Source organism: Sus scrofa, chromosome 18 (genome assembly GCF_000003025.6).
Source record: "Sus scrofa isolate TJ Tabasco breed Duroc chromosome 18, Sscrofa11.1, whole genome shotgun sequence".
NCBI lineage: Eukaryota > Metazoa > Chordata > Mammalia > Artiodactyla > Suidae > Sus > Sus scrofa.
Genome location: NC_010460.4, coordinates 20,422,930 through 20,435,175, shown reverse-complemented (window position 1 = coordinate 20,435,175; position 12,246 = coordinate 20,422,930). Strand labels below are relative to the sequence as shown.

The following is a 12,246-nucleotide window of genomic DNA, read 5'->3' as shown; positions in this document are numbered from 1 at the left end:
GCTGTCTCTGTCAGGGGTATCCCTTCCCGCCTTTTGCTCTAATCCTCAGAAATCTCTCAGGAGGACCATAGTTTGAATAATTAATCCCTGATACATCAGTGCATAGAATTTGAAGGCTACCTGTGAATGGGGAAATCTCCTTCACGTGAGGCCTTCTTTTCATTTGTAGGACTCGTTGCATCTAAATTCCTTGTAAACTCCCCTGTGCATATGTCATTGCCCTAAGCGGCCCCTGCCTCCCCTCCAACAGCTTTGGGCCCAGCAGTCTAGAAGGTTACTTCCCATGCCTCTCGCTTCTGCATCGGGTTCAGAAAGCCAAATTTCTAGTGAATGGCAATGAAGTTTTCCAGCAGGTCTCCGTAAATGTACTCATATTGGAAAAACCATTTTCCAAACCTAAGTCCATTGCATCTTTTGAATGAGTAAAAGATCAAATCCAAGCCAGAGCTGTGGGCAAATACAATTAGAAGCGTGGAGGTAGAAGTGGGTATCTGGGCTGCATGGGAAGGAGCCCCTAAACTGAAGGGTCAGTTCACAAGTAGAGTCCACGAGGCAAGTCACTTCTGTCTGGGTTGCTTTGAGAAAGGAAGGTGGAAAACAATAGCGCTTCCCTGACCTGTGACCCAGCTGTTCCACTTCTATGAATTTATTCTAAGGAATAATTAGCGAGGGTACCTGACAGTTTAAGAGTTATACCTTTGGCATTATTTATAGTGCTTGGAAGTACTATACTGGATTCACATAAATATCTAGCAATAGGCAATTGATTAAAGTGTGGAATGTGCATCCATAGTATAGATTTATGTAAGCTATTAAAAATGATGTAATAAAACTAATAACATAAGGAGGTATTTAGTTATTGTTTCTGAAGGGAGGAAAAAGATTGCCAAACGTTTCCCACAATTTCAAGTGTAAGTGGGCGGGGTGTGTGTACACACACTTGGAAATTATGGTAACGATGCTTTTATTTCAGAATAGAATTACGGATCATTCTTTCTCCCAGTTTTCCTCTGGCCCTGTATTGTCTCTGTGATCATGAGATTAAAAATATCATATGCCTCCTAGAAGGAGAACACAGGGGCTGTGCTTTACACGTGAAGAAGGCATAATAAACACTTGGACAAGCCTGGGTGTATGTACATGTATAACTGAATCACTTTGTTGTACAGCAGAAATTATTACAACCTTGTGAATCAACTACACTAATAAAGCTTTTTTTTAAAAAAATTATAAAACCAATGTCCTTGAGGCCATTGTGAGTTGTCCTTGCCTCTGATCTCGCTTCTCTGAGGCCGTGTCCTCTCAAGAAGTCTTTAGACGGGTACTGGCCATTTCCACCCGACTCTAGGAGCCTGGCGGTCCTGATGGGGGGCAGCGTGGTCGGCTCGTGTTTCCCGTCAGTTGGAGCGTTCCTCCTCCGATCTGAGCACTGCAGACCTTTTGCACACCTGGCACGACAGCAGTGTGTCTTCATCTCTCCTTACGGTAGTTGTAGAGGAGGTAGCGGGCCACCTAGATCATAATCCCTCCTGACTCGCCAGGCCGCCCCCCTCCCTTTGACCGTGGGACTTTCCTCCTTCCCAGTCTGGGCATGCTCCACCTTTTCTGTCTTAGCAGTGGTTCTGATGCTGTTGAAAATGTAGCCACGTGATCTTAGCGTCCCTGCCCACCACTGGGCCCCTGTGCCTGCTCTGTATCTTCTCTTCCATCCAGCTGCCGAGGAAGCAGGAGAAAGGCCAGGGGAAGTGTTCTTGCCTCTGCGTTGCCCTGCTTTCTGTGTGTGGTTCATGCCGAAACCCTGCATTCATCAACGTGATCTGAAACACAGTGTGAGGTCCCTTAGAGGTTTAGCAAGTTACTCACCCTTTGTTCTGCTTTTTATCCTTTTCTGCCAGAATTCTTTTCCTTTCTCCTTCGTCATTTATCCTGTGTTACCTAGTGGGCGTTTCTGACAGTCCTGCCGACTGGTTCTGTTCTGTTGTTTATGGTGGTTGGAGCTTTGCTCCCCCGGGTTGCCATCTCCTAGGTCTGGGAGACTTGATGAGGGGAACTTGAGGTTTTTGTTCTTGATGCCCCTTTGCCGATGCTCAGAGGCCAGACCTTTTAAGCTCTTCACCTCGCACCGCTCCAAGTAGCGAAACCAAAGTGCCTGAGACCTGCGATGTAGCTCACGAACTTGTACCTGCAGGAGAGCCACTTGGCCTCGCTCTTCTGTGCCCCACACTCACGTTGGCTTTATCCACGTCTCCACAGTGAAATATCTTCAGTAGTCTGCGTTGGCCCCCCCGGGGCACTTGTTGAGCTTTCCTAGGCACACGTTAATGGAACTAGAGGACCCTGAGTTTAAAACTCTGTGAACATAGCTCTGTGTTAAATACCGTAGCAAATACGAAAGACAGAACCCTGTCTCTCAGAGGGCCTGTGGTCTCGCTGTAGAAAGGAAGATGCAATTTGAAAATACGGAATTACAGCTTAGAATTGCACGCCGAGTTGAATGGCATGCACGCGCATGTACACGGTCCCCTGTCTGACTCCACCACTTCAGAGTAGCTCGTAGTGTCTTTCAGGATTCACACGGCCCCCAGCCCAGGACCCCAGGTTACAGATTACTGTGTGACAACTGTTTTGTGATGGTGGTGAGGTTGTGGCTGCAGATAACGTATAATTCTTTGCTGTCCTTAGAGTGACTCTAAAAGACAATGCAATGAACAACTTAAACATAGGGGACAGGCAGAAAGCGGACCTAATTGGATTAGAGGGAGTAACGGGGAAATCATGGGAAGGCCTAAACTGGGGCCCATGAATGCCAAGCATTATAGTTTCCGCTGGGTGTCACAGGCTGGTGGTCCTCTTTCTGGGTATAAGTAGGGGAACAAAACAATGAGCTAGATTTTGCGAAGTCACATAGCAGTGGTGAGCACTCCCAAAGGGGAGCGAGTGGATTTAGTTAAAATATCCTGATGTTATCCTGGAATAAGCTGGTGAGGGCCTGGCCCAAGAGGTTCACAAAAGAGCCGAGTGAGCATAGTTAGAAAGGCAGAACGTTGCGGATGTCGGCAAGGAAGCAGAGACAGAGGTGAGGGACAGTTTGGTCCCTGGTTACCCAAGACAGCGTTGTTAAAAGGAGCTTATGGGTTCAGGGCCTCCCAAGCTTGCCTTGTCATTTCCCTGCTACTTCTCTGTCATATGCTTTCTTGTTGTTGTTGTTGTTGTTGCTGCTGCTGCTGCTGCTGCTGCTGTTGCTATTGTATGCTTTCCATCACTTTATTGTCTTTAGATCCCTTTTATGTATGAAAGTGGGTTTTTTCATGAAATTGTTGGAGTTCCTAGTCCATGGAAGAATTCACACACATGATTCTACTAACACTTCAGGTTAGCTAGTAGTTCCTCCCAGCATCCTCCGTGAAGCTCCCTCATGTCACCAGGTGATACATTCCTGACCTGACAGCTGTTTTAGGATTGGGATGAGATTGGACCTAACCATACATGGCTTTGAACTTCTTTTGTAAACTCACAAGTATTTCTTCAGAATAACAGCCTCTCATCGTTGAATTGAAATTAAGGTCATGGCTTCTTTGTGGGCACAAAATGAACTAACGGCACGTGGTGTCAGTGGCGCTACAGCATGTCCTCGGAGAGAGAGGTTTTTCCGCCTGTACGAGGGGCCTCCGAACCTCAGAGCAAAGTGTTTCTTTGTGTAGCTAGCGCCGGCTCCTAGAGTTCCCACTGTGGCACAATGGCATCAGCTGTGTCTCTGTAACACAAGACTCAGGTTCAGTCCCCAACCGGGCACAGTGGGTTGAAAGGATTCGGCATTGCTGCAGCAGCATTGCGCCTCGGATCTGATCGCTGGCCTGGAGACGTCATATGGTGCTGGTGGCCCAAAAAAAAGGTAGTGCCAGGTCTTGATCCTCTTGGGCTGAGGTAGGTGGGGGTCACCCACCTTGAACACCACCCCATCTGTCTTTGCAGAATCGATAGTCTTATCTTCCAGCAGGAAGGCAGCAGCATCTCAAAAGAGGAGAATGTCAAACTTGGTTGTTGAAAGAAGAGTTTCCGGTGATCTGAATGGGGTTCCTGTCCCACGCTATGGCTTCTAGAAGCTTCTAGAAGCAACCTAGAAAGCTGAGTTTTCATCCCTCTTCTTCACTGTTACCTCTTTGTACGTGCGTGGACGGTCCTCACTTTTCCTGGCTGCTGGTGGTTTCTGTCCATTATCGACACGGCTGGTCTTTGGCCATCTTTGTGCCGCAGCTGCTTGGGGAAGAAAGCCTCTGAGGGGAGCAGGCTGCGCCCTGCCCCACTGCTTCCTTCCTCCTAGCGGCGCAGACTCCAGCCTGCCTCTGTGAGAAAGCAGCTATTAAGCAGACACAGCAGGCAAAGTTTGGAAGTCAGGAGTTTCATCCCTTGCTAGTGAAAAGGGATGTTGAGCTGTGTTTGCAGCCTGCAGGAAGGGAGGGGCTCCACCGTTTACTCCGCAAGCAGGCAGGGGAGCAGGCAGCTGTGGAAGCAAACCTGCCTTTTATACTCTCCCAGGTCTCACAGAGCCCCCCCAAACCATCCTGAAGAAGCTGGGTTATGCAAGATCTAGGGGTGCCCCTCCCCAAAGTGATGACGAAGCAGCAGAACCAGAATCTGCCCGCTGTTATTTGCTGCGTATACAACCGAGTAGGCAGTCGCATCATATATGCGTGCTTACATCTTGGAACAAAGGCGTATGTTATATATTCCTTTTGGCAACAGCACTGTGATGAGCCTACCGTCTTTTGTTTGTGTCTTACATCTTTGAGATAAAAGCACAAATTTCTACACCAAGCAGTTCTTGCAGACACTCTGGAAGAGAAGCCCTTGCTGTGGCATTAGTCTTGTGTCAAGCTGAGGGAGGCTGTCTGGGATGGCTCACCCCGGGTCACTTCTACAGACAAGAACCTGAGCAGCCTCAGCACAGGGAGGGAACCTCAAGCTGGTATATTAGACCATTAACTCTTTTTTCGAAGATCCCTCACTCTTCGCCTCCCGGGTCTGGTGGACCAGTGAGGGCGTCCTTTGTACTTAGTGTCTACAGATTCTTTTTTTGTTTTGGCTACATCTTCAACATGTGGAAGTTCCTGGGCCAGGGACTGAACCTGCGTTACAGCAGTGACCCGAGCCGCTGCAGTGACAATGCTGGATCCTTAATGCACTGCACCGCAGCAGAACTCCAGTGTCAACAGAATCTAATGTAGCAATCATATATAAAGTATGAAAAGATGCAGTTTTTCCAAAATTAATGCCCAAGTGCCAGGTAGTATCTGATAATATTTTTTAGAAACAATGTAAGCAGAATTTTAAAAATGGTTTTCATTTTAAAGAATTCTGGTTCGTTTCCATTGTGACATGTACTCTCTTATCCATGTTTTCTGCTTTGGGGTATTGCTTTTGCCCTTTGCACAGAGTGTGTGACCTTGGTTAAGTCCTGAATTTTTGCTTATGGCACAAAGCTGCTTTAGGGTCACAGAGAGAAAGCAGAATTTGTAGTTTTATCACCTCACTGCCTTTGTCTCAAGAACTTCTGTTTCTGGCTTTTTGCTCAGGCCCCGTTCTTTTTTCCTCGTCGTATATAAGATGCCCCTCAGCCCCCAGGAAAGGCCAGGAGTTCAGCAGTGTTCTCACATGAACCGTCTGTTTATTGGGCAGGTCCATTTATTTTGGTTGTTCTGATTGTTAGAACAGCATAAAGCTGTGGGCGATTTGTGCTCCCACAGGACCTGCAGAAAGCCGAGCAGGCCTCGCCTTGAAGGAAGGTGACTTAGAGTCAGAGTGGCAGTGAACTTGCCTTGCCTCACAGAGGTTTGTTCCCAAGGCTGCTCCTTGGAGTTTATGGTGGCAAGATGGGGAGAGCCTGCTGGTGGTAGAGGAGGCTGTAGAAATGGGGTGCAGGCAGGATGGGGAGCTCCCGTTAGGGCGCAGATCTCAAGGGACTGGGTGCTAAGCCTGGAGCATCAGCCTTGGTCTGCAGTCGTGACCAGGCTCCCTGAATGATAAACCGCTGGGCTAAAGTGAAATGCAGAAACTCTGCAGTTTCTAAAACTGAAGCCCTTGATTCAAATTCAGGAGGAAATCATGGGATTCATGGAACTAGGAGATGTTTTTTTTCAGTTAGCAGTTCAGAGTGAGCGTACGATTTTTTTTTTTTTTTTTTTTTAAATTCTTTACCTTGACTTCTTACCCTGATCACAGACTGGAGAGGAGGTAGTAAGGGATGTGTTTTGGTTGTTGTTTCCCAACAGGCGTTTCAAATGAGATGCCACAGCCCCACCGGGTGGGAAAGGGGGCCGGTGGGGAGTGATAAGGGCCCAAGAAATGATGGCAGCGTGGTTGTCGGAAAGTTAGGGCCTGAGAGGAACGCCCCTCCTCCTGGTTCTTCGTGGAGCCTCAGTGGGAAGAAGGTCCCAGCGTGGTTGCTAGTGGGAGGGGCCCACATGCTGACCCCCGTCTGGGCTTTGTACTTTGTCCGCAAGGTGCAAACCCTAGACAGCCCCGTTCATGGGGAGGATGCACTCCTGAATCGCTTTCTCTCAACCCAGCAGAGTTCCCTGCAGGGGTCTGCAGGAAGGTCTGGTGGTGCCCCGACTTAGGGATGAACCCCTCAACTCTGGTTCCGTGGTCCTTCATTGTTCCAGGAGTGACCCAGTCTCTGAAGAGACCAGAGGTGGGAGCCTGGAGCAGACCAACCAGTGGTTGGATGTGTGTCAGAGTCCCCAGAGTCGCCGCTGCCCCCAGGGTCGCCACTCCCCTGAGACTGATTGAAATGAGGCTTGACGTCAGTTGCGTACCTCTGCTCATTTCTTCCCCTGCTATTAAAAAGACTCTTCTGTACAGTGTCCTTCATTCGGGGCAACTTCTCCGCTCACCTGGGAGGAGCTTATTTCCATTAGAATTGGAACGCCAGCTCCATGTTTTGCATTTAAAATGTTTCATGTGACTAAACGCAGAAAGAAACCTTATTACCTCCTTTCTCAGGAACATGCTCTTCCACCTGTTTCTTGTTTTGTGCCTGGAACAGTGCCTTTCATTTGGAAACTGGCTGAGGAGCCCTTTGACTCCCGCTAGTTGACACTAGCAGCCAAGTGCTAGTGACTGGGTTCTGGCCTCTTCCTTCCCCTCCACCACACGCCCTGGGGGAGGCTGGCTCCCAGCAGTGTGCCACAGACGCCTTTCCCGTCTCCTTACCCTTTCCCAGTGTGATTTGTCTTGTCTTTGGGGGTGTGGGCGGTTCATGCCCTCAGCACCTACAAGTTGCTGGGTCAGGGCGGGATTGAACCCACCTCACAGCAGTGTCAATGCCGGCTCCTTAACCTCTGCACCACCTCAAGAGAACTCCATGATTGGTATTTTCATCAGACTTTTTTCCCCCCCTCTTTGCAGAGCTATTAAGAATGGCAAAGGATTGCATAGCAAGAAGGAAGTGCCTATCCACCGCGTCGCAGACATATCTGGGGTGAGTTGTGTGCCTGACTGGCTCAGAGGTGCCAAGGGCTTGGCCCCTCATGCACTGAGCGATCTCAGCTTGTGTGTTTTGTGTAGCTCATTTGTTTTCAGGCACTGGATGTGAGTTTTTCCACGGCTTCTGCTAATATGCCTGTGGAGATTCCGTTTTATATTCCGGGAATACAGAATTTAAGTGAGGGCATAAAACCTATTTGTCTACCTGAACTTTTACTGAGTTGCTTTTCCATTTTTCTTATTATCATGAGTTTAGAAGTTCTTTCAAGTCGTATTAAAGTAAAATTCCTACAACAGGAAAGTCTTAGTGGGGAAAGGTCAAATAGAGATGGGTTTTAGGACAAGTTTAAGAATTCATCCTTATCAATCAGAGGAATGTGTGAGCATCCTTTGAGCTAACAGATACTAGATGATATAGAAGAAGAGATGCTGCAGATACGTTTGCGCCTTCTAAAGGCTGTGTCCACAGGACTATTCAGGGATTAGGACGTTTTCCTTGCGTACTTAGGAACGCTTGTGGCTGAATTAGATACCTTCCTTAGTTGAGAGGGCTTATTGATTTATTCAGTAAGTGCCTACTGTGCCTGGAACTGCCCTAGGCACAGAGACGATAACACAGAACGGACCTGATCAAGTCCCTACATGCAAGCCGAGAGGGGGACAGTAGCAATGCCGGAGGGCGGCTTCTGCTATACAGGCAGGCCAAGGCAAGGGATCCCGTGGCCAGAGAAGGCCTGTGGGCTGTCACTTCCCCATCTGTTCCTGGGACACGCATCATCCGGTCCAGCTCCTGTAGTCACTGAGGGGTAAGGAGGGCTCCAGGGCTTGGGTAGGGATGAATGCACAGCCCAGGGGACAGGACAGAGGAAGGGCTAGTAAATATCACTTGGGGAGCTTGCCTTGGGCACCAAAGAGAGAATACTGCTGTAAACACGAGCTGCTGGAGCTCGGCTGAGCCCACAGCAGTGATGAATTCCATTGTATCTTGCTGTGTCCCAAGCCTGGCTCCCTGTGATGGTTTATACAGGAAAAGGTCTGGCAGGTCTCCTTTGCCTGGGTGTGGTGCTCCGCTCTACTTTTAAGTACTGGGATTCTGTGCAGCTTTTCGCTCTGGGTAGCCAGTTGCTGCAGATTACACCTTGAACAGTGTTGCCCATATCAGTGGGACTTCTGTCAGGACGTTGTGCCACTGTATAGTGAGCGAAGTACATTGCCGTGTGTTCTTCGTAGCTGAAGGTCCCAAGAAGCCCAGAAACCTGATGCTGATGGCCTTCGAGCCACAGGTGACTACCCTGTATCTACTAAGGCTCATCCTTGACAGGTGACTCTCCCAGTGAGCTGGTGTCAGGCCAGTTTTCTCTGATTTACCATGCTGAGTTCACATACCTCTTAATTTCCATGGGTATCTGCCGTTTCATTCTCAACGGTATTTTCTTGAATATCCTTCTTTGGTTCAAATCAAAATTGGCGATTTTTTTTGGTTGGTTCAACTGCAAGGGATGGGGAAGTAATAAAATACCTATTTTGGAAACCGTAGTATGCTCTGTTTTGGCCTGTGCAGTTCGGGTTCATGCTCGGACTCCCCATTGGCAGCAGGTGAAGTCTTTCGCAGGTTCTTGAGGTAGAGGCACACTTGCCTCAGGGCTGTCCTCCCGGCACCCCCAGTGCAGGGTCCTAATGATCCTTCATGGCGTCTTTGAATCTGATGCTGCCTCCTTGATACATTCGCCCACTTGCTTGCTTTTTGTTTTTCTCTTTGTTTTTGGTAGCAGCAGATCTTAGCAACTTGTCCTCATAATCCCCCACTCACCTGTAGCTCCGTCTCATACATGTCCTGGTTCTCTTTTCCGCCTGGATGTTGGAGAATTGGCTTGCTCTGACATTATTTTAAAATAAATGCAAGTCACATCTCTCCCCCCCCCCCTCATTACCACATAAATAAAAGAGGAAAACTGGATCACGTGGGAGAGCGAAAGTGAAGAAGTGATTCCTTTCCGTAGATGTCAGGATGACCTTGTCTGCCTTCTTCACACATGATTCAGCTTAGATTGTGGGGTTCGGGGTACCCTCTGTGATAGAAGAGTTTTGTCTCCTTCTTACCTTCGCTTCTGTCACAGTGTCAGGTTAAGTAGGTGTGTGTTGGATGCCCTTGTGCTGTTTAAGTGCGACGTGTGGGTCTCCAGCCTGGAGCATGTTCTGTCCACGTCCCCGAGGGATGGCAGGCATGTGGGTCAGACAGGCAAATAGTTTACATCTAGATGAAGAGAGAAACCTCGGAATAAAGGCCGTCGAATACAAAGAAAGGGTTTCATTAAAGTTTCTCCGTCAAATGTTGACTCTTTGCCTGTGTCCCTCCCTCCCGTTGTGGGTCCCCCTCTTAGTCGCAGGTCATGGTAAATGGCAGTTTCTGTTGAGCTGACAGCATCTGCAGCACAGCACCTCGATGCGGACGAGGAGCTGGTATTTGTACAGGGCCTCTTGCCCCACCCTAGGGCGCGTTTTTGGAGGAGAAGACATACATACACAGCTCACATTTTTTTCTCAACACACTCAAGAAATAATGCTGCTGGAAGAGGTTATATCATGACTGTGAGACAGATAACCCCTCAACTTGTTCTCGTCTTACTGGCCTCCCACTTTTAGTTGAGTTTCTATCCCTGCTCCGTATCTCTTCGTGCATTTTGTACAAACGGTCTCACCGGATGAGGGTTAGAGTGCATGGAGATGCCTGCGTGGAGAGTTAGCGAGTGCCAGGCCCCTTGGCGCACTACCTGTCATGGGAAGTTGAGTAACCCACACGCAGGAGTGAGAGGCTGGCTGCCCGAGCTAGCAAGGTGCTGGCCTTTTCATGTCCGTTCGTCAGCTTTCCCGGGACTGGACTGGATTGGCTTCTAAACATGCTTTCCAACAACTGGGTGTTCTCCTGAGCTTCTTGCATCCCATCTCATATTGAGAGCTCGTTACAATTGTTTTGACTTTTAAAGAGTGTTGTCATGGCTCCCCAGTGTTTAGGTTGTGTTGGGCTTTTGATTTAATTGATGGCGATGATTTTTGACATGAATGTCAACTGAGTGTTGTGTTTTACATCAGGTACGCGGTGCCTGTGTGTAATGCCGACTGATGAGCCCATCTTTGGGCTGGGCTTGGATAAACTTGGCCCTTCTGCGTCTCTGTCTCTGTTTTACAGGGTATCCACTAAGGAAAAAATGCCATCCGAAGAAGGTATTGCTTGCCTTTATTTCTGTTTTTGAAAGTGGAAGGAGCGAGGTACTTGTCGTGGCTGTGTCCTTTCCGTAATCATCTGATTACTTTTCAGGCCAGGACGTTCCTGTGAACATGAAACCAACTAAGAACTTGATTGGGAGTTCCCGTCGTGGCGCAGTGGTTAACGAATCCGACTAGGAACCATGAGGTTGCGGGTTCGATCCCTGCCCTTGCTCAGTGGGTTAAGGATCCGGCGTTGCCGTGAGCTGTGGTGTAGGTTGCAGACGCGGCTCGGATCCTGCGTTGCTGTGGCTCTGGCATAGGCCGGTGGCTACAGCTCCAATTCGACCCCTAGCCTGGGAACCTCCATATGCTGAGGGAGCGGCCCAAGAAATAGCAAAAAAAAAAAAAACACTGCTTTGGAGTTCCCATCATGGCTCAGTGGTTAACGAATCCGACTAGGAACCAAGAGGTTGTGGGTTCGATCCCTGGCCTTGCTCAGTGGGTTAATGATCCAGCGTTGCCGTGAGCTGTGGTGTAGGTTGCAGACGCGGCTCGGATCCCACGTTGCTGTGGCTGTGGCGTAGGCCGGTGGCTGCAGCTCTGATTCAACCCCTAGCCTGGGAACCTCCATATGCCGCGAGAGCGACCCAAGAAATAGAAAAAAATAAAAATAAATAAAAGAACTTGATTGATTTGGTGCTGGATCTGATTTGATTCAGAGGGGGCTTCTGTGCTGACTGCTTGCCTTCATACAACCATGTTTTCATTGTCAGTGGGTCTTGTTTTTCCCTGATCCTGTTTCCACTCCCTCCTTCGCCAGTAAACAAAAAAGTCAGGATGTGCCTATCAGTGGAATATAAGGCTGTTGCTTATCTTGGGTTTATTACTCTTTTTGCTGTAGCCTGCTCTGCAATAAATGCAATCTCCTGCAGATATAACGTGTAAAACAGGTAATAAAATGTGGCTGGTGCATGGCTTACTGTTGTTCTGGTAAATCAGACAAATCAATTACAGTTCCTGGGTAAGAGAGGGCTCCCCACTCCTCAGGTTGCAGCCAGCGCACTGGTTTTTTCTGTCTCCCTCCACTGGTACTCGATGAGTCATACATGGTGTCGATTTAACTTTTCCTCTTTTTGCTGCTGCTGCTGTGTGTGTGTGTGTGTGTGTGTGCTTTCCTCTCGGGTGTGGGTGCAGGTTGGGGTTATGATGTGGGTTTGTTGATAACTGCACGAGAGGATAGAGCCCAGCCCAGCAACCTACCCCTGCAGCCTCATTTCTGAAAGTCCCAGAATGGGTCTGATTATGAGGATGGCGTTGCCCATCTCCCGGACATCTGCCTTGGCATGATATGGCATCATCCTGGAAACTTGGAAGCGCATTTGCAATTGTTTATTCTGTTCTTCCTTCCTTGCCTTCCTCTTGGGCTCACTAGAAGGTTTTCTTTGCTCATGTCACATGCTAGCTTTTTGGTAACCTCCTCTGTCCATGGCTGGGTTTTGTTGAAGATTCTTAGTATTACTAATACCAATGTGCTTAAACCGCGGCCTCGAGTGG

The 12,246-nt window shown here is 48.6% G+C and overlaps 1 protein-coding gene across 2 annotated transcripts in view; it reads left to right on the top strand.

Annotated features, from left to right (window-relative positions):
* The window catches only part of SND1 (staphylococcal nuclease and tudor domain containing 1), a 392,149-nt gene that overhangs the window by 218,446 nt on the left and 161,457 nt on the right, over window positions 1-12,246 (top strand). For both annotated transcript variants that reach the window (XR_002340257.1, XM_021078633.1), the window contains exon 14: window positions 7,408-7,480. Coding sequence is in view for 1 of the 2 variants with exons in the window: in XM_021078633.1 (XP_020934292.1) it covers window positions 7,408-7,480 (73 nt within the window). In the remaining variant the exon portion in view is untranslated. The remainder of the gene's footprint in view (window positions 1-7,407; window positions 7,481-12,246) is intronic.